The sequence below is a fragment of the Nicotiana sylvestris genome, chromosome 8 (genome assembly GCF_000393655.2).
Source record: "Nicotiana sylvestris chromosome 8, ASM39365v2, whole genome shotgun sequence".
Taxonomy (NCBI): domain Eukaryota; kingdom Viridiplantae; phylum Streptophyta; class Magnoliopsida; order Solanales; family Solanaceae; genus Nicotiana; species Nicotiana sylvestris.
The window spans coordinates 145,779,311-145,801,508 of record NC_091064.1 but is presented as its reverse complement, the minus strand read 5'-3'; the positions used below and the strand labels follow the sequence as shown (position 1 = coordinate 145,801,508).

The window sequence follows — 22,198 nt, the reverse complement described above, 5'->3', positions numbered from 1 at the left end:
AATAGTGGAAAATCATAACCTTAGATCATTCCAATTCTTGTCTACAACCCGTTGTTAGTTAGTTATTATTTATTGCATTTTCATTATGTAATTTAGTTAGTAAACATATAATTCGTTACTTAAATATTTCTAAAGATTGATTGTGTGAATTTGTGCGAGTCTAGTAGTTGTGCTTAATAGGTTAATTCCCTATGGGATTTGATTCCGGACTTATTAACCGGAATATATTTGCAACGACCGCTAAGTCCTTTTTATAAGACATAGTTCGACGTAATCAAATTTTGGCACCGTTGCCGGGGAATTAACGGTGTTATTAATTACAGCTAAAAGAAGTGGTAAAAATTCTTAGTGTAGTCAATTTTCTTCAAATTAAACTAAATACATTGAAATTCTAACGTTTGTAGTCTTGGGTGTTACAGATGCATGCCTAGAAACTCCTCAAGAACTAGTAAATTGTTTGAAGCATTATCAGATCCTGAAAAAGTTTTCAAGGCACTGAATCGTCCAAACAAGAATGACAAACAACAAAATAACTCAACAGAACAAATCGAACCAGACATGGGAGACGAAGTAGGAAATCTAAACAACAGAAACAATATGAATAATCCGAACAATCATGGTGTGGTGCCTCTTGTGCCAGAAGCAGCATTGTATGATTGGGCACAACCCACCACCGACAACCTAGCAACCGCAATTGCAGTCCCTCAGATACAAGTAGAATCATTTCAAATCACAAATAACATGCTACATTTGTTGCAGAACAAGCGACTATTCTCAGGGTCATACTTTGAAGATCCTCAGCAGCATCTGAAGAATTTCCTGTCGATATGTGTCACGGAAAGGAAACTTGATGTGACACCAAAAGCAATAAAGTTGTTGTTGTTTCCATTCTCGGTGACGGGAGAGGCTCAGAATTGGCTTAATTCACTCCCCATAAACTTCATCACTACTTGGGAGGAATTAGTCAAGCAATTTGCGAACAAGTTCTACCCGCCCAATAAGACTACTAAACTAATTAATGAGATATTGAGCTTCAGGCAGAAACCAACATAAAAATTAAAAGAAACATGGGAGAGGTTTAAGGGTATGCTGGTTAAGTGTCCACATCATGACATTCCGAATCAGATATTGGGGCAGAGGTTTTACATGGGATTGGCAAACAACTTAATGGCTAATGTTGATGCATCAGCAGGTGGAGCATTTTTGAGCAAAATATTTAGAGAAAGCAAATTCCTACTTGATAAGATGGCCCAAAACTCGGGATGGATGACAAAAAACTCTACAATCACTCCTGTAGTTCATTCAGTGGCTTTGGACCCAAACAATTCCATAGTTGAAAATATGGCCACTCTAATGACGCAAATGAGTATCCTCACCAAAAAGATAGATGAATCAGGCAAGAAGCAGCAGGTACACATAGTTGATTCAACTAATGGGGGCTTATGTACACCATGCATTAACCAACCATATTTTTTCTCGTGGAGTGCGGACGGTGACAACCAGCAATATCAGGAAGATATGAACTATGTGGCCAACTATAGGGGACAGAGGCAAAGTGGTCAGAATAGGAGACAACAGAATCAACAATATAGACCAGCACAACAATAGTACAATAACACCAATAATCCTAGAGCTATGCGACCACAGGGTCAAATGGTGCCTTACCAAAGGCAATATGGTTACAACCAGCAAAATCAACAGCTGGGTTATCAACAACCTCAACAACAGCGGATTGTGAGACAAGATGATGGGTTTGCTGAACTTAAGGGAATGCTGAAACAACTGATTGGGTCTATTGGAAAATAACTGAGAGAGTAGACTCACATGAATCAGCGATAAAGGGTATTGAGATTTAATTAGGATAGATTTCAATGGATCTAAATAATCATCCCCAATGGATGTTATCTGCAGATACACAAAGCAATCCAAAGGAGTAGGGCCCGAAATAGCTTATAGCAGTAAGTCTACGAAATGGTAGAGACCTACATCTAGAGCAAGAAATGGCTCGCAAAAGCTGACCTACTGAAACACTTGTGCCAATACCAATTGAGATAGATGATTCAATAGGGTTAACTAAGGTGAAAGTACAATATGCAGAAGAGAACACTAGCAAATAAAAAGAGGTTGCGAAGAAGACTGAGGTAGCACAAGAAACGACGGTAGAAGCAGTGTCTGAGCAAGATAAAACTCAAATCATAGGGAAGAAGCAACCTCCAGCACCATTCCCATAGAGATTGGCGAAGTATCAGAAAGATGAGCAGTATAAGAAATTCTTGGAGAAGTTGAAGCAAATTCAGGTGAACATTCTATTGATTGACTCCTTAAAGGAAATGCCCGGTCATGCAAAAATGATGAAGGACTTGATGTCTCGTAAGTTCTACTTTCAAGACTTGGCCACGATTACACTGACTCAGACATGTAGTGCTGTTATGACGAGACCCGTAGCTGAGAAGCTGTCTGACCCAAGGAGTTTCACAATCCTATGCACAATAGGCAACTATGCATTTGCTAAGGAACTTCGTGATTTGGGGGCAAGCAGAAACTTGATGCCCCGGGCTATCTACAAAAGGTAAGGCATTGGAAGAGCTAGACCAACGTCCATGTTACTACAGCTGGCTGACCGGTTATTGAAGAGGCCCTCTGGTATTCTTGATGATGTATTAGTACAGGTTGGGAAGTTTGTGTTCCCAGCAAATTTTGTCATTCTTGACTGACAGGTTGATGAGGAGATTCCCATAATCTTGGGAAGACTATTCTTGGCCACTATGAGAGTTTTAATTGACTGTGAAACTAGAGAGCTCAAAATGAGACTAAATGATGAAGACATAGCATTCAACGTGCAGAAATCTATGCGGCGACCAAGTGAATTTGCTAACTGCTCTCTAATAGAAGCCATTGATGTAATTTTGGAGGAGGAAGATGAGACATTGAACACTAAAGACCCTCTAGCAGACTGTTTCATGAACTTAGATGAAGCAAATGGAGAGGACTTGGCAGAGTGGGTACTGGCTCTTGAAGTTCATGGTTTTTGGAGAAGGGAGCTCGAATTTGAGCCTTTGCACTTAAAAGAAAGGAAAACTCCTCCAGCTAAGCCATCGATAGAAGAGCCACCAAAGTTGTAACTCAAGCATGTTGGAACTGAAGCCCCTACCACCTCATCTCAGGTATGTTTTCTTGGGACCTAACTCAACTTTACCTGTCATTATCACATCTAGTTTGTTATATGTACACATAGAACAACTCAAAGAAGGCTGAACCCCAACATGAAGGAAGTTGTTGAAAAGGAGGTGATAAAGTGGTTAGATGCGGGGATCATTTTCCCCATCTCTAACAACAACTGGATCAGCCCAGTCCAATTTGTGCCTAAAAAAGGTGGGATAACTGTAGTACAAAACGAGAACAATGAGTTGATATCAACAAGAACAGTCACGTGATGGCGAATTTGAATGGATTAAAAAAGATTGAACAAGGCCATCTGAAAAGACCATTTTTTCTTGCCGTTCATTGAGCAAATGCTAGATAGACTGACTGGTAAGTCCCACTTTTGCTTTCTAGATGGATACTTGGGGTATAATCAAATCTTCATTGTCCCCGGAAGATAGAGTGAAAACATTGTTCACTTGTCCATATGGCATCTACGCCTTCTGGAGGATACCGTTCGGCCTATGCAATGCACCAACCACATTTTAAAGGTGCATGATGGCCAACTTCACTGATATGCTTGAGGAAAACATGAAGGTCTTTATGGATGATTTCTCGGTGGTCGGAGACTCATTCAATAATTGCCTAAGGAATTTGAAAAGAGTGTTGAAAAGATGTGTTGAGACTAATCTGTTACTCAATTGGGAAAAGTGCCATTTCATGGTACAGGAAGGTATAGTATTGGGGCACCTAGTGTCGAGTAAAGGCATTGAGGTAGATCATGAAAAGGTTGATGTGATCAAAAAGCTTCCACCACCCACTTTCGTCAAAGCAATAAGAAGTTTCCTCGGACACCCCAGTTTCTATAGGAGATTTATAAAAGATTTTTCCAAAATTGCTAACCCCTTGTGTAAATTGCTTGAAAACGATCACCCTTTTGTGTTTTCTGATGACTGCATGGTAGCTTTTGAGGAATTGAAGAAGAGGTTGGTAACAATACCTATCATAGTTGCACTTGACGGGGAGCAACCATTTGAGTTGATGTGTGATGCGAGCGACTATGCTGTGGGAACAGTTCTTGGGCAAATAAAAGACAAAGTCATGCATCTAATATACTATGCAATTAGAACTCTGAGTGGGGCCCAACTAAATTGCACAATGACCAAGAAGGAGATACTAGCAGTGGTGTTCGCATTTGACAAATTCAGGTCATACCTGATAGGCTCGAAGGTAATTGTTTATATGGACCATGCTGCTCTTAGGTACTTAATCGAGAAGAAGGAGTCAAAACCTCACCTGATTCGATGGGTGCTACTGCTACAAGAATTTGACTTCGAAATCCGTGACCAAAAGGGAACAGAGAACCAAGTGGCTAATCACTTGTCTAGGCTGGAAGGAGCCGAGAAGAAGGTCGAGGTGGAAGAGATTGTGGAGACTTTCCCAGATGAAAAACTATTAGCCACGAGTCTTGAGGTAGCGCAATGCTATGCAGATATTGCAAACTACCTGGCGAGCAGTATTGTTCCCTATGACCTTTCTTCCATTCAAAAGAAAAAGTTCTTTCGGGATTGTCGCATGTATTATTGGGATGAGCCTTACCTATTTAGGATTTGTGTTGATAACATGATCCGGAGATGTATTTTTGAGATAGACCAATCTTCTATTTTGCAGGCCTGTCACGCGTCACCATATGGTGGCCATTTTGGGGGAGTACGGACAAGGTCAAAAGTGTTGGAGTCGAGCTACTATTGGCCAACATTGTTCAAAGATTCACACTTATGGGTGAAGGGTTATGATGAATGCCAACAAACCGGGAATATTTCCGGCCGACATGAGATGCCTATGAACCTATTTCAGGAGGTAGAAGTGTTTGATGTATGGGGAATCGATTTCATGGGGCCTTTCATCAGCTCATATGGAACAAGTACATACTCGTTGTTGTGGACTACATGTCAAAATGGATGGAGGTTTCAGCGCTCCCTACAAATGATGCAAAGGGGGTAATTGGTTTTTTAAGAAAGAATATATTCACCTGATTTGGCACTCCAAGGGCAATAATCAGTGACGAAGGCACTCACTTCTGTAATCGAGCCTTCGCATAGTTGTTAGAAAAGTATGATGTACGCCACAAGGTTGCTACCCCATATCATCCACAAATGAGTGGGCAAGTTGAAGTTTTGAACATAGAGATAAAGAGTGCTTTGACAAGACTGTGAATTCAACAAGAACAGATTGGTCAAGAAAGCTAGACGATGCACTCTGGGCCTATCACACCGCTTTCAAAACTACGATTGGCATGTCACCGTACAAATTGGTGTTTGAGAAGGCGGGTCACTTACTAGTGGAGTTGGAGAATAGAGCTTTGAGGGCATTGAGGCAGCTGAATCTCGATATAGAAGTTGTGGGTACAAGTAGAGTCATAGAGTTGCACGAGCTTAATGATTTTTGATACCACGCTTTTGATAGCACAAAACTATACAAGGAGAGAATGAAGAATATTCTTGAGCGGAGTTTTAAACCCGGAGATAGGGTATTGCTATACAATTCAAGACTGAGGTTATTTTCGGGCAAATTAAAGTCAAGATAGTCAGGACCATTTTGTGTAGTAGAGATTCACCCCACTGGTGCCGTAGAGATTGCTGCAGAAAATGACTCTCGCACGTTCAGAGTCAATGGGCACATGTTGAAACATTATTTTGACATGGATGACGCGAAAGTAGTGTCTGTGACTCGCTTGAGCCACAAAGGTTAAGCGAGCCCTAAGTGCAATTACGCTCGTTATGCCGCGACGTTAACTAAAGCTCTTTATGGGAGAAAACCCATTGTGATGTTGTAATGTTGTATTTGTCGTGCTGTGACCTTAACTAAGGCGCCCGTTCGGAGGTGACCGAATTCGTAGTTGATTTTTAATGTAGTTAGAATTTTTCTTTTCGTTTTTAGGTGGTAACAAGATTGTAGGTGATTTTGGGAAAGTCGAGCACGACATTAAGCGGCACATAAGAAGACCAGGTGAGGGAACTCACCTTACAAGGATTGAGTCAAAGTGGATCTAGCAAAATAACTTGCCTTGCGTGGGTTGAGTCCTAGAGCAGCAGGCGTTACACCTGGCGTTGCATGGGTTGGGGCCAGAAGAATCGAGCACTTAGCCTCGCGCCGCTTGATCACAGGCTGGCTTTAGAGCTAGCCTCGTGATGTCTTACGCGAGTAAATGAGCGAGGGTTGCCAGGTAAGTTTCTTTTTCATTTTTTCTTGTAATTCCTTTCTCTTCTCTGACCAACCCCCCCCCCCAACTTAAACGCCCAAAATATAAACAAAAAAAATAAATCGACTGCACAAACATATTAAAAACCCTAAACCAAACACATATAAAACTCAAAGAAAAATCCCAAACTCACACTGCTCACAAACAAACGAACTGCACAAAATTTCCCCCACCAGCACACTGCCATTGTTATCTTTCCCATCCCCATTGAAGTCAAGCTTAGTCTTATTATTTTGTTCACACTCACCAGTGAATTGTCAGGCAGATCCTTTCTCTCAAAAGTTTCTAAGGTATGATTCTTATCTATTTCCCTTGCAATTTTGAGTTGGGTAAAGGTACGCAATTACACACAAAATTTGGTGGCTGTTCTTCATTGTAGTATTGTGTTTATGTGTCCCAATCCCATGAACCCCATAGGAATGGTGCTGCGATTGTATTAACATGTAGTAGTACGGAACTCCTTGGGAGGGTGAGACAATCCCTCATCCCTATAAGCACTCCCATGGCACTAGTTGTATGCTAAGTGTTTGCTATAATGCCTCAATGGCATTCCTTGTTCCCATTAGAGCCTGAGTCTCCGAGATTAATAGACTAGTGTTGTGTAGTCATGCACCACGTTAAAATCTTAAGTGTGGGGTGGCTCAAGGGAAGCCTATTTGTTTTTGTTTGATTCTAATATTAAGAAAATACGAGGTGAAGTCTGAGTAACCTCGGAAAGATGGGAAAGACTATATATGTAATGTGTAATATAGTTTTGCTGATTACGTGTGTAGGAACAAAGATGCTACCGATAAAAGACACAGGCAAAGGAAAGGCTACTTCCACTGCTCCGGCTAAAGCCAAGACGACCTCCGCACCTCCCCCAACGAATAGAAAAGGGGGAGAAGTCACCTCTAGTCTAAGTAGAGCACAAGTTGTGGCAGCTATAGCAGCCATGCGTCCACAACCCCAAGGCCAACAGGAGTTTGGCATCAACAGCATACCCCCGCATACTAAGGATTGGTGCAGGCACTGCAGGCCTAAACATGTACACCCGGAAGCAGCTATCCAGGAGCGCAGCCTGAAAGGAAAGTATCAGGGAATTTGGAGAGGCATCCATGATTTGGGGTTGAGCTATTATTCAAGATCACAGGGGATATTAATCTCAATCTAGTCTGGGAATTCTATATAGGGTTGATCCACAGGATACTGAACAACTGGTGCCAATTCGTGGACGTTTGATAGATTTTTTAACCACGACCATTTGTAACTTTTTAGGTGCTCCAGATGTACCTGTGGAGCCATTGGACCACTTCATTCGCTGGCCTACATATAGAGAGGTTAGACTCATGCTCTGTGGTGTCGATTCTACGGCAACATGGGTCCGGGATAAGAAAACAAATTGGCATAAGAGATTCCCCAAGAAGAAGATGAAGGTGGAGGCTCAAGTGTGTCTTAAACTAATAAATGCACGGCTCCTACCGTGCAATCATGACATGCTTATCAGCCATGAGAGGACCTATGTGCTCTACTTCCTCATAACAGGTCAAAGGGTAAATGTGGGTCATCTAATCCTCTACCAGATGTCTTCAGTTAGAACGAGTAAGAAAGTCGATCGAATGCCATTTACCAATTTTGTTACTCAGTTATTAAGACACGAGGAGGTTGAGGAGGAGCCTGAGTTTGATCACACCATCGATCAGCCCCTCCGACAAACATACATCACTAGTTTCTGCCTGAAAGAAGAGATTACCATGGCATCATTGACAAGTGCTGAGCGCAATGCTCGTGTTGATAGTTTTATGGCCCACCTATATGGGATGAGGGATTTGCAGCTAAGGATAGGGGGTTGGATGGCCACATCTAAGGAGAGGACTTTATTGGAGCAGTGGTACCCGCTCAATGCTCATGCCCAACAGTTGGTTGGGATAAGTGATGGATACAGACTCTCAGATGATGAGGATATCAACACACCTGAGCAGTTTGAGGCCGAGCTAAAGTAGTCAGATGATGAGGACGATGATGAGGATGGCTAAGATGAACATGATGAAGAGTGGAGAGCGTCAGAGGATGAGCACACAACTTAATCAGGGAGTTTCCTTGCACCCTACTCCTTTTTCTTGTTTTGTCAATTTGTTCATGCACTGAGGACAATGCATGATCTAAGTGTCGGGTGTGGACTTGCATAAATTAGTAGTTGTTAGTTGTTTTAGTAAGTATCATTTTTGTTAGCTAATTGTTTTAGTTATTTGTTTCATGAAATTTTTTTACATTTTAGGTTTTTTTGTTATTTGTTCTTAGTCAGATTATATAAAAAAACAAATATTGGAATCTTCCCGACGATGGATCTCCTAGGCAGTTTTCTTGAGGGAAGTAAGTCTAAAGAAAAATACCAAAAAGATTTTTTTTAGGTAGTATAGTAATTTTCCCTTGGTTTTTCTTTGGGCCGCGGTTCTTTTCCAAGGGTTTTTAGCTGAACCAGGTGTAGTTAGCTTTAATTTTTAGGAGTAGGAACCACATGGCTATGCATTTAATCGCAGCAATATCTCTTAGCTTTGGATGCCTTGAGAAGAGTTAGTACTATGGTTGTGATGCTTAGTCTTAATTTTTGACTCTAGCATAAGTACCTTCGTAGATTCCTATTTTTGCTTAACTTCTTTGACTTGAGTGTCGCGATAAAACCAATCCTGAGTGAGTTTGTGTACGGTCAAATCGGAGGATCCAATTTCTCATTATCAAAGCACCTTAGAGGCCCGTATCGAAGTCTCGAGGCTACAAGTTTGTGATCGAGTCTCCTCCTTCAAGGCTCGACGACACTCGGTCTTAGGATAATGTTGACCACGGTCACGGTAGAAACGGGGATTTCCCAAGGCACGTGAGTAGGACTGATGTTGCTACCCAATTTTTCCCTGTATATTTTTAATATGCAAAATATTCCCAAAATATCATGTATGTGCATATATAAGTATGTCCCAATGTTTTATTATTTTTCTCTTAATTTTTAAAGATTTTTAAATTAATTTATTGCCCTATTTTATCAAGAAAAACCCAATAATTATTACCAAAATTATCATTTTGGGTTATTCTTTTATTTGTATTATCATATTTATATTAAAATATAGCTATAATAATTTTTTCATATTTTTACATATTTATTTAGTATTTTTAAAGCTAAATTGCATATAATTGCAATATTGGCCTCTTTCAAGGTATAATTGTAATTATATTTATAAAATTGACTCCAATATTTTAATTTTATAATTATTTATTATTAATTATTTTAGTACCTTTAATTTATTTTTAGAAATTATTTACTATTTTTTATAAAATAAATAAGGGAAAATGGCTATTTAAATGTTAGCCCATTGCATTTCAATTTTAGCCAGATTTGACACCCCAATTAAACCCAATTTCAAATCCAATTACCCATCCCAAATCCTAAATCTAACCGACCCACAACCCTTTAAAATAACCCACCCGAATTCCCCTTCAATACAGGCCGTTGATCAAAATAATCAACGGCCACTCTTAACCCCTTCCTTTTTTAACGCGACATAACCCCTAAACCTAATCATTTACCTTCTGTAGCCGCCCTTGAATCCCCCCTATCTTCTAGTTCTCTCTCAAGCTCCCCTCAAACCCTAGCTGCCTCCCTCCGCTTCCACCTTAAAATCACCGGAATCCAGGGCTTCCAAGGCCACTGAAGTCCTATACCGGCCTCCTATAACTCCTACAGGCCTGGTTACTATAGTTTTAAGGCTTGACCCTGAAGAATCTTGGCCCAGACTTTGTTCAATTCGAGTTCTATGGCCGTCTCCGACCTTTCTCCGGCCAGCCATGGCTATTCGAGTCTGATCTCGACTTCTCCTACTTAGATCAATGACTTTCCAAGCCTTTCTCACCATCTTGGTTCTTCTAAAACCCTAACTTTTGAGGTTCTTCTGATTTCTTTAGATCTGTTCTAGATCCGTGTTTTCCCTAAACTTTCAAACGCTTTCTCAAAGTTTCTTTCAAAACTCTGCTTTCAAAACCTTTATCTTTTCCGATTTAGGTTTTTGGCAAGTTATTTAGAAGTTTCTCTGATCTTTAGCATGTTCTACTATGTTTCTTATGTTGTTCTTCTACTATGTTTCTTATGTTGATTCTTCAACTGTGTTTTAAAGTCTTAAGTTCTTTCTTAGGGTTTCTGATTTTATTTTCTTTGTTGATATTTTTGCCCGATTCTCTTGTCTTTCATCTCTTCACTAGATTGATGGAAAAAACCCTAAGATTTGGGGTTCTGATATTATTTGCTATGTGATTTGTTTGTTCCTCATCTCTGAACTTGTTTGGTTTCAAAACCCTAATTCTTTAGACCTATTTGAGTTTCTGAAGTTGTTTCATCTGTTGCTCGACTGAATTTCAAAATCTTTTGTTTCTTTATATGATTTTGAATCCCTGCTAAACTCTACTAAGGTCTTTCTACTGGACCTTTTTCATGCTATTTGATACACTCTCCCTTCTCCATTGTTGAGTTACTGAAACTGACCTATGTGACTACCATGTTCCTATAGTCCACTACTTACTGATTTTGCAATTGCATGACACTTTTCTTTATCCTAAATTCAACCTCGCATGCCTAATACTTGTGTGGTCTTTATATATGTTGAGCTTCTCCTCTAAAATGACTTTCAATTTTTGACTGATTTCAGACTTTCTTGTGTAAGTCTGGTTGATTTTTTCCTTATTTTACTAATTTCCATGTTTCTTGGTTTGAATTTAAAACTTTCCTTTGCCTTTCTGACTTGTTTTATTCATGAACTAGTAATTTCGCTCTGATTCCTTGATTTACTATGTACTGATTGATTCTTACCTTATTTGTCTAACCGTGTATTTCAATGATTCTTCCCTTAATTAAACTCCTATGTATTTACCCCTAATTGTCTACTTTGCACAAGATGCTTATTTGATCTCTTTCCTTAAATGATTTCTGTTCATTACTGTTTAAGTTTGAACTCCTTAATTAAAGGAAGTTCTTTTACTGATTGTAATTAGTACATGGTTATTTTCTTGCCTTATTCTCTACCTGTTTTCAAACTATAAATACCATGCTCTTTCATTGACACAAATACACAAACACTCTTAGTTTTCTGAACTCACACTTACATTCAAAAAGCATTCTCTCTTGTCACTTGTACTGTGCCCTGCTTTCTTTCAAGTACTGCTACTGCTGTATTTTGCTTCTTTGAAACTGGTATGTCCTGATTAAGGTTTTCAGCAACCACAACAATGTGTTTGTTTTAATACCTTCACTTGCATGTCTGCCTATTACTTGTGTTTAGTTCACATTTTACTTTAGCATGCTGTAATTTCCTTCATATTATTCATCCCAAACCCCCCTACCCCAATGTGTTTGATGCTAATGGTTTGTTTGAGTCATGACAATATTAAGTATTATTGTCTATGGCTCAAACTTGATTCCCCTGGAATCATAACCTTTATGTCACTATTATATGTTGTGTATTCTTTTTGATTTGTAAGCATAACAGCACTCTCTATATTGTGCATGCCCAGAATTAGCTAAATGCCTAAGCACATAGGCTCTTTGCAACTTCCCTATTCCCCTGAACCCCTTTTGTGTACTTGTTTGTAGCTGTTTCCCTCTCATTTATTCCCAGAACTCTGCTCCTCACTTTCACTCTCTCTTAGACTTTAAGTTCTGCCCCCTCTTGTGAGCCTTGCCTTGGGACACCTTGAGCTCCATCTGAACTTGGACACTTGAGGGCTGGCCCTTCCACACCGCACTTATCCCCATTCTGATAATGCAAGTTAGGTGTGAGCATTGGCCGGAGTTCCATTGAGGCTCTTAGGGAACTTTAATTCACTCAAATTTTAGAAAGATTTTGGATCAATGGTCTTTGAGTTGGGTCTATCATGTAACTTAGAGAGGAAGTCAGAATCAGGCTTCCTCTAGTTGTACTTTTTTTTACTTTTTCTGATGTAATTTTATTTATTCTGTTTATAATAATTTGTAATAAATATTTGGGTCTGGTTAGTGAAAAAGGGTGGGTAACTATGTATGCAAAGGGTAGAAATCATGACTATAGGACTACTATATTCCTGCATATTCAACCTCATATAGAAACCACGTCTATAGGATTCCACATATTTAACTTCACATAGAAATCAGGTATATAGGATTCTGCATATTTAACTTCACTTAGAAATCATGTCTATAGGATTCTGCATATTTAACTTCACTTAGAAATCATGGCTATAAGACTTTGCATAGTCAAACTTCACTTAGAAATCATGGCTATAGGATTTTGCATATTCAAACTTCACTTAGAAATCATGTCTATAGGATTCTGCATATTTAACTTCACTTAGAAATCATGTCTATAGGATTTTGCATATTTAACTTCACATAGAAATCATGTCTATAGGATTTTGCATATTCAAACTTCACATAGAAATCATGTCTGTAAGGCTTCTGCATTTCGACGCTACGTCTACAAGGTCTAAAAATCAGTAACGCCTAGAAAGCATGCCTATAGGAGTTTCTAATAAAAAATCTGATTCGCCTCACTCAGTGTTAGATATAAAACCAGTAGTAATGGATGCTATCATTTGCAGAACTAGTAATCAATTCATTTAAATTCTGCCTCTCTTTCAATAATATGAGTCCCTCACTTAGCAAGTTTAACGAGTATGCATTCAAACAGTTCATTTCGAGCCTTACTGTTTCATTGATTTCTGAATCCAGTAGATACCATGCTTATAGGATCCTTGTCCAACACTTAGGCAAGCCCTAGGGTAACAAATATAAATTGAATCTATTTCTGTTAATAATTGCAACCAGTAGGCAGGCCTGATTCGGACTTCTTATCTGAGCTATGCGATAAGCTGAAACTATCTCAACAATTTCCTCTCACTCGTCTTTAATACCTTTTAAATCAGACCTAAACAGTATGTGTAAGTCATGTTAATTACGTGCTTCTTTATTTAAGGAGGTATATCTGAGCCTCTGCTTGTTATATGCTTTCCCCAATTTGCAATACGTGTTTTGTATGTCGCCTTAGAGTTTTTTTTCTTTGAAGCTACAAAAAAGCCTAATATCCCTCCCTTTTAGGATTAGTAGTCTTAAATGCCTCCGGGATTGATAGGATTGCGACGGGTAATAACATGCAATAAGTAAACAAGACCAATCTGCACTTTAAATACCTTAACAGGGTGGGAAGGGTAGATATAGATATGATGACCACGCGATAATGTCACGTGTAGTCCCTCATTGAGGGGTGATTACCGGGCATTGTGTGGGGTGATCTATATTATTAATAAACCTAGGACCCCCTTTCCTTATTTCTTTATTTCTTTTATCATTTCAACTCCTTCTATAAAAAATCAGCTTTCTTTGCTCTTCCAAACTTTGTTTGTTTGCAACCCATTATATGAAACCCCCTCTTATTTGAGCCTTATTTGTCTACATGTTAATTGCACCCTAAATTCACAATAATTGTCAGGACGGGAACCACACTAGTGGATTCTAAGGGGTGCCTAACACCTTCCCCTTGGAATAATTTCAAGTCGTTACCCTAATCTCTGGTTATTCAAAATCAAACTCTTTTGGTGTCCTAATGCACCCTAATCATTAGGTGGCGACTCTTCAAACGCAAACCCAATTCCCAAAAGGAATGAGTTGTCCCTCCAAATGTCATAAACCCGATTATGCTCTAGAAAATTGGGGCGCGATAGCATGGCAACTCTGCTGGGGATTTTAGGCTTTTACCATCTCAAGCTATTATTGTGAATTTATGCTTCTTTATGCGCAATTGTCTTTTTATTTCTTTCAAGCATTCACTTTTCTTTTCGATTGCAAAACTGACTTGTCTTTTTGTTTTTTTCCTTTATTACTTTCCTTTACTGCTTTTTTACTACCGCTTTAAATTATGAAAAAAAATATTGTATTGACTGCTTTCCTAACGTGCAAATACGTGACAACCTGCTTTAATTGTTGCATAATCATGCTCAACATCATATTCCACTCGTGCCAAACAAAATACCATAGCAACGCTTATAATGAGTGGTTGCGCTCTTCCGATATTATCACCCCTAAATCTAGAAAAGGCATATTTGCGGTAAAACTAGTCGATCAACGGTGTAGTCGACGGTTCCGTGCCTTTCCCCCTTGCGTTGTCCGCTCAAGGGTACCAGTCTAAAACCCCATAGAAACCTTACTCTGTTTAACTGTACATGCATCATGGTCAAACCTAGATGAGCCAGTTATGTTGTCCGCATAATGACTCTTTAAGATAGCCTTGTCAAAGTCCACTAGGTTTCCCTAAACCCCAACCGGACTCCATCACGTTCTGTGCATTTATTTGGAGAACTAGATGCGTTTATGCTAATTGTTGATATTATATAGTCAAGTATGGTGGGGGTAAGGACCTAACCCTTTTGTCTTGCAGAAATATGAGGCACGAAGTCCCCAGATTCGGCATGGTCACCAACATCTACCCAAAATTTCTAAGCTGGTGGGAGGATCTTCACTTTAGTGATCAAACCCTTGTCCGTAAATATCTGGGCAACCTACCTTCTCTCATGGAAATCCAACCCGACAACAAGATCATAGAAGCTGCCACTTTATACTCGGATTGTGAGAGGTCCGTGTTTCGCTTTGGGGACATTGAAATGACACCCTTGCTAGAAGAAATAGGAGGATTGGCCAGTATACCATGGGAAACACCGGGATTGTTAATGCCTGAGAACTGCAAGGGTAGGGGTTTTCTCAAAATGATGGGTTTGAAGAAGAATCCAGAACTGACATGTCTGAAGGAATCTTATATCCCCTTTGACTATTTGTATGAGAGGTCTGGTCACAGCAAGTTCTACCGTACCTATCCTGACGAATTTGCCATCACATCATTAGGGCATATTCACCGAAGGGTCTTTAGTATTTATGTTTTGTTTCCTGGGGTTGATAGTGTTTCCAATGAGAAAGCAAGAATCAATACCAGGCTGGCTATGGTAACTAAAATTCTGATGGAGGGCATTGGTGGGCAACCTTTCAGCATTGTGCCCATGATTATTGCGGAGATATACCGAGACTTGGTGAAGTGTCAACGAGGATCCAAACACTTCTAGGGCTGCAATTTGCTACTTCATCTCTGGCTCATGGAGCATCTCCAAAGGGGTGAATACCAACAGGAAATTCAATGAAGAGACTGGGACGATCATATCGCTTTCCATCATCCGAAGCGAATGAACTATATGCCCAACATGTTCGCCCAGCCAGAAGATTCCAGAGGATGGGTAGAGTTATTTGATAACCTTACCGAGGACCGGGTACAATGGATGTTCGAATGGTTCACTACTGAGGAGTTCATCGCCCGATCCAGGGATGCGCCATTTCTGATATTAATCGGTCTGAGAGGAACCTACTCTTATGTACCTCTCCGAGTTATGAGACAGGCTAGTAGGAAGCAGGTGATACCAAGGGACGACAAGATGAGTCACTTCCGGGCTGACTTTCAAGCTGATGACAGTCCTTATAAGTTCCAAGCTCCGCATATGTGGCATTGCAAGATCATCATGAGAAGAGACACTATCGAGCTAGACAGATACCACGCTGGTTGCGGTCCCTACTATTCAGGCTGGTTAGAATCTAATCACGATGGTCTGGGCCAGCCAAGACTTGCTAGGGGCCATAGGATCATAGACGAAAGGGCCGAAGCGCAGGTCAAATACAATCAACTGCGCAAGAGGATCCGGGAATGTGAAAGCGAGCACCGTGAGATACAAGAAGCCAACCAAAAGCTGATCGAGGAGTGGAAAGACATGGTTGTTAGTGCCAACAAGCGACTGGGGTACCTGGAGCGGGGCATAGTAGAGATGGAAAGGAAATTTCTCAAAAGAATCGAGGTTTGCCAGATTGCTGAGGGAAATAAGGGCGGACATCTAGCCAGAGCTACCTATGGCTGGGACTTCGCGAGTTGGGAAGATGTTCGACGGAACCAAAGATGCCGAGTCTGGGGAGGGCCCTTCTGGGATCAAGTAGATAGGAATTTACTTTTTCTTTCTATGAATGTAATAAGGCCAACGACCACTAGTGGTATTTTATTTCCTATTATTTAGTATTGATTTGGGATTCGTCTACATTTTATCAATAAAATGAGATATTTAGCATTCTAAGTTCTCCAAATAAACTTGTCTCTAGGCCTACCTCGGGCACAAAGAGGTTCCCAAATAGGACACGATTTACATTCTTGCACTATGTGTTTAAATATCGCAACATTTTCTTATAATCCTCACTAACTTGTTACCTTTTTGTTTATTTATTCCCCTTCCCCAAAGGTTAGTTCGTGCACTCTGACAACATTATCTTATTCTACGAGATCCAGGGGTCCTCCACCCACTCCTCCTCTTAGTCCAGTTAAAAACAAAAACAAAGGAAAAATGGAAGATGTGAACAACTCCATAAAGGAAAACTCAACTGAATGGGTAGAGGTCGCTCATGGTCATGGTACTCTGGTTCCTAAGGAAAGTGCATCCCAGTTTGAACAAAAGCTGTTGAAATTCCAAAAAGAACTTGATCAGGTTCGGAATCTGGCGAATCTGTCATTTTTCCTCACCACTCCCGATGTCAATTTCCCAAATGCTCAGAACCCCACACCTCCACAAAATATCCCAAAGACACAAAACCCTCCCGCTCCGCACCACCACTGCAACACCTGCCACACCTCAAATAACACCCCACTGCTCATTCCAGAACCCTTGAACTCCACAAATGACCACTTTCACACCCATCACAACACCCCCATCTATGTGGAGACCATGCCGCACTCCACCCAACCCATCTCAAGCACACCCGACTCTGATGATAAAGATTCGTTCATTAGGAACCTGGCTGAAGAACTTAAGAAATTGACTAGCCGAATTCAAGGCATCGAAGGAAGCAAGGGAATTGAGGGTTTAAACTGTGAAGATCTCTACATACAACAAGATGTTGAGCTGTCGGAGGGGTACAACCCTCCAAAGTTCGATATGTTTGACGGTACAGGTGATCCGAGGGTCCATTTGAGAACATACTGTGACAAGCTAGTCGGAGTAGGGAAAGACGAAAGGATCCGCATGAAGCTTTTCATGAGGAGTCAGAAAGGAGATGCTCTGTCTTGGTACATTAGCCAAGACCCGAAGAAATGGTCAAACTGGGTGAGTATAGCATCCGATTTCATGGACAGATTCAGGTTCAACACAGAAAATGTGCCAGATGTGTTCTACATTCAGAACCTAAAGAAAAAGCCCATAGAAACATTCCGCGAGTATGCTACTCGCTGGAGATCCGAAACTGCTAAAGTCAGACGTGCCTTTGAGGAAGAACAGATGAACAAATTCTTCGTCCGGGCTCAGGACCCGCAATATTACGAGCGGCTAATATTGATTGAAAGCCATAAATTTTCTGACATCATCAAGCTGGGTGAGAGGATCGAAGAGGGAATCAAAAGCGGTATGGTCACGAACTTTGAGGCCTTGCAAGCTACAAACAAGGCCTTACAGTCTGGTGGTGCATCCAAGAAAAGGGACATAGGGGTCGTAATGGTTGCACAGAGAACCAAATCTCTCATCAAATACCAAACCTATCTGATGCCTCCACTTACATATCAGCCTACACCAAATTACCAAGCACCCTCACCCTCTTACCAAACTCCACCACCCACTTATCAATCACCTCCAGCTCCCACATATCAGCCTACTTCACCCAGATACTCCCAACCCGCACCTGTTTACCAAGCCTACAATTCTCAACCATCCCACTATCAATCACCCCCTACACGGCAAAACTTCCGTAGACCTCGACCAAATTTTGACCACAAACCTTCTAAACAGTATACAGCCATTACCGAACCCATTGACCAGTTATATGAGAGACTCAAAGCCGATGGTTATGTCATCTCTATCCTTGACATAACCCCTAAGAACCCTTCTCAATGGGTCAATCCAAAAAAATCTCGTGCATACCATTCCGGCATGAAGGGACACACCATCGACGAATGTCATTCTCTGAAAGACAATATCCAGCTCTGATTGACAACAAAATTATTATGGCAAAGGAACCTACTCCAAATGTCTGCAATAACCCTCTGCCATACCATAAGGGTGGATACGTTCACATGATCTAAATAGAGGATAATTGGGATCCCGAGGGGTCAATTGGGTTGATCACAAAAGGTAATAATCCAAAGAAACCAATAGTTACTCTTAATCCAATCATAGTACAAATTTAGCCATCTGGCGACGCTGAGATAAACATGTCTGTGCCACTTGAGTTTGAAGCAACTGCAAAGACACCAACACCAATTGAGGTCGAATTCGTGACTCCAGCAAACGCACCTCCACCATTTAAAGTTGCAGTTTTACCTCCCAAAACACATGCTCCATTCGGAGTGAAGAAGTCCACGCCGATCCCAGTGGAAATGTCGGACGTAACACCATTCCATACCAAGGCCATACCATGGACTATACAGCTGAGGCAAGGAGGAAGGGCAAGGTTAGGTTAGAGGAAACTGTTGCCGCATAGGGTATGACGAGGATCGGCAGGGTCTATAGCCCAGAACACCTAGCTGAGTCAAGAAAGTAGGCCTCCAATCGGTCACCCATTATTGAGATAGGTCCAGGCGATATTTAGAGAAAGATACAGGCCATAGAATACTCGGTTATCGACCAGTTCAACAAAACACCGACGCAAATCTCCATACCTACTTTGCTACAAAATTCTGAGGCACACAAGAATGCTTTGTTGAGGGTGCTAAGTGAAGCATACGTGCCAAGCAACATCACTGGCGGAGAAATGGCTAACATGGTCGGACAGGTATTGGAGAGTCACAAAATTACTTTTCATGAGGATGATTTACTACTTGAAGGGCTGGGGCACAACAAAGCACTTCACGTCACTGTGCAATGCGAGGATTACTTTATCACCAGGATCCTAATTAATGGGGGTTTTAGCCTCAACATTTGTCCGCTAGTAGCACTCAAGAAGTTGGGTAAGGGACTGCACGAGATAAAGGATGGAGCCATCAACGTGAATGCCTTCGACGGTTCCCAGATGTCCACTATTGGGGAAATTAGTCAGTATTTGCAAATGGGGCCAACTTGGTTCAATGTCGATTTCCAAGTGATAGACGTGCCAACATCTTACAATCTACTATTGGGACAGCCATGGATCCATGTCGCTGGGGCTGTAGCATCAACACTGTATCAGGCAGTAAAGTTTGAATAGAACCACCAGGAAGTGATCATTCACGACGACGGTAGCAACCCCATATACAATCGCCAGACCATTCTGTCAATCGAAGGGAGAAAAATGCTAGGTGGAGAGACTTACCATCACATTGAATGAGTGAATGCTGTTGACAAAGACAAATGGTGGGACAACAAGATCGAGAGTATACTAAATTAGTGTGGGTACGAACCTGGCAAAGGGCTCGGCAAGAATCTCCAAGGAATCGCTAAGCCTATAAAACTCAAGAAACATGGCCCCACTTTCGGTCTGGGATATGAGTACACCTGGGAGGAATTCAACAGCTGGTTGCCACCATGGCGTGGTCCTTACTATCCACTGGAGTAGCCTATACCACATTTGGAGCGGACTTTCCAACCGGCTGATATTATTTATGGGCCAGAAGAAGAGGAAGCATTGGCAGCGGTAAAGAATTTGTTCTTAGAAGACAGTTATATAGATTGTTGTGTCATTCTCGAGGAGGAGGGGGAGGAAGGCCCTTCCATACAAGCCGTAAGCAGAGGGGCCCGCCTCAATAACTGGACCATCAGGACAACCAGATCCCGACGAACCTCGGGGTAGCAAGGCTAAAACAAGCATTATTTTGATTTACTAAAAGATTGTTATTTTTTCTCTCGCATATTTTCAATTCCCGCAATAAGATCTTCAATGTTCAAAACAATTATGCAATTTATCAAAGCATTCTGACTTTTCTTATGAATCAACACTTATTACTATTGTTTTCTCTCATTACTTTACTTATACAACATTACTATTACTTATCTTGATGAACCAATGGCTGTGACATGCAACAAGACAACGCAACAAACGGACACAGATTTAGAGGAAGATGAAATACCAGAAGAGGAAGTTAAGGAAGTTGAGAATTTTGAGAATAGACCTAAGTCTAACCTAGATGAGACCGAGATTGTTAACCTGGGAGATGCAGAGAACGTCAAAGAAACGAGAATCAGTGTCCACTTATCGCCACCAGAAAAGAAGGAATACATAGAATTTCAAAGGAAATATGAAGACATATTCGCTTGGATGTATGATGACATGACTGGTCTGAGTACATCTATTGTGGCTCACAAACTGCCAACCAATCCAAAATGTCCGCCGGCAAAGCAAAAGCTCAAAAAGTTTAAGCATGACATGAGTCTGAAAATCAAGGAAGAAGTCAATAAGCAAGTCAAAGCCAAGGTTCTCAGGGTAGTAGAATACCCAACATGGTTATCCAACATTGTGCCAGTACTAAAGAAGGACGGAAAGGTCAGAGTCTTGGTCGACTATCAGGATCTCAACCGGGCCAGTCCGAAAGACGACTTCCCCTTGCCAAACATACATATCCTGATCGACAATTGCGCCAAGCATGAATTGCAGTCATTTGTGGATTGTTTCACTAGGTATCATCAGATCTGGATGGATGAAGAAGATGCTGAGAAAATGGCTTTTATTAAGCCGTGGGGAATGTACTATTAAAAGATGATGTCGTTCGGCCTGAAGAATGTAGGGGCCACCTACATGAGGGCCATGAATACCATCTTCCACGATATGATACACAAGGAGATAGAGGTGTACGTAGATGATGTTATTATCAAGTCCAAGAAAGCCACTGACCACATGGAATATTTGAGGAAGTTCTTCAACAGATTATGGAGGTACAACCTGAAACTGAATCCCGCGAAGTGTGCATTTGGGGTTACTGCCAGAAAACTACTTGGGTTTATTGTGAGTCGCCGAGGAATAGAGATGAATCCATCAAAGGTCAAAGCTATTCAAAAATTGCCACCGCTAAAGAACAAGAAGGACGTGATGAGTTTCTTGGGGAGACTTAACTACATCAGCCGGTTCATAGCACAATCTACAGTTATCTATGAGCTGATCTTTAAGATGTTGATGAAGGACGCCGCTACCAAATGGACTGATGATTGCCAAAAAGCTTTCGACAAAATCAAGGAATACCTGTTAACACCACCAGTCTTAGTTCCGCCTGATCCAGGTAGACCCTTATAACTCTACCTTGTAGTATTGGATGGAGCATTCAGTTGTGTTCTGGGGCAGCATGATGAAACAGGGAGGAAAGAGTAGGACATTTATTACCTTAGTAAGAAGTTCACCACGTGCGAGGCTCGGTATTCTTTGTCAGAGCGCACCTGCTGTGCTTTGACTTGGGTAGATTAGAAGTTTAGGCATTACTTCTTTGCCTATGCTACAAATCTCATATCAAGGATGGATCCTTTAAAGTACATCTTCCAGAAGCCCATGCCCACTAGTAAGCTAGCCAAGTGGCAAATCCTGTTGAGTGAGTTCGACATTGTCTACATGACTCAGAAAGCAGTCAAAGGTCAGGCATTGGCAGATCACCTTGCTGAAAATCTCGTAGATGGAGAATACAAACCCCTGAAAACGTATTTTCCTGACAAAGAGGTGTCATTCATAGGAGAAGACATTGCGAAATCCTATGATGGTTGGAGATTATTTTTTGATGGAGTAGAAAATTTCAAAGGATTTGGCATAGGAGCAGCCCTGGTATCAAAAACCGGTCAGCATTATCC

At 41.0% G+C, this 22,198-nt stretch overlaps 1 protein-coding gene and 1 non-coding gene across 2 annotated transcripts; one reads left to right on the top strand and one right to left on the bottom strand.

Annotated features, from left to right (window-relative positions):
- Positions 1-1,008: 1,008 nt before the first annotated feature.
- On the bottom strand, positions 1,009-1,115 carry LOC138876600 (small nucleolar RNA R71). The gene has a single exon (XR_011401945.1). It is a non-coding gene; the product is annotated as a small nucleolar RNA R71 (small nucleolar RNA).
- Positions 1,116-19,208: 18,093 nt separating this feature from the next.
- LOC138875801 (uncharacterized) lies at positions 19,209-19,640 on the top strand. Its single transcript, XM_070154670.1, has one exon. The coding sequence runs from the start codon at positions 19,209-19,211 to the stop codon at positions 19,638-19,640; it is 432 nt and encodes a 143-aa protein (XP_070010771.1).
- The last annotated feature ends 2,558 nt before the right edge of the window (positions 19,641-22,198 follow it).

What these genes read in the sequence shown, in the direction of transcription:
- LOC138875801 (XM_070154670.1), top strand. Translation starts at nt 19,209, where the DNA reads ATGGCTAACATGGTCGGACAGGTATTGGAGAGTCACAAAATTACTTTT.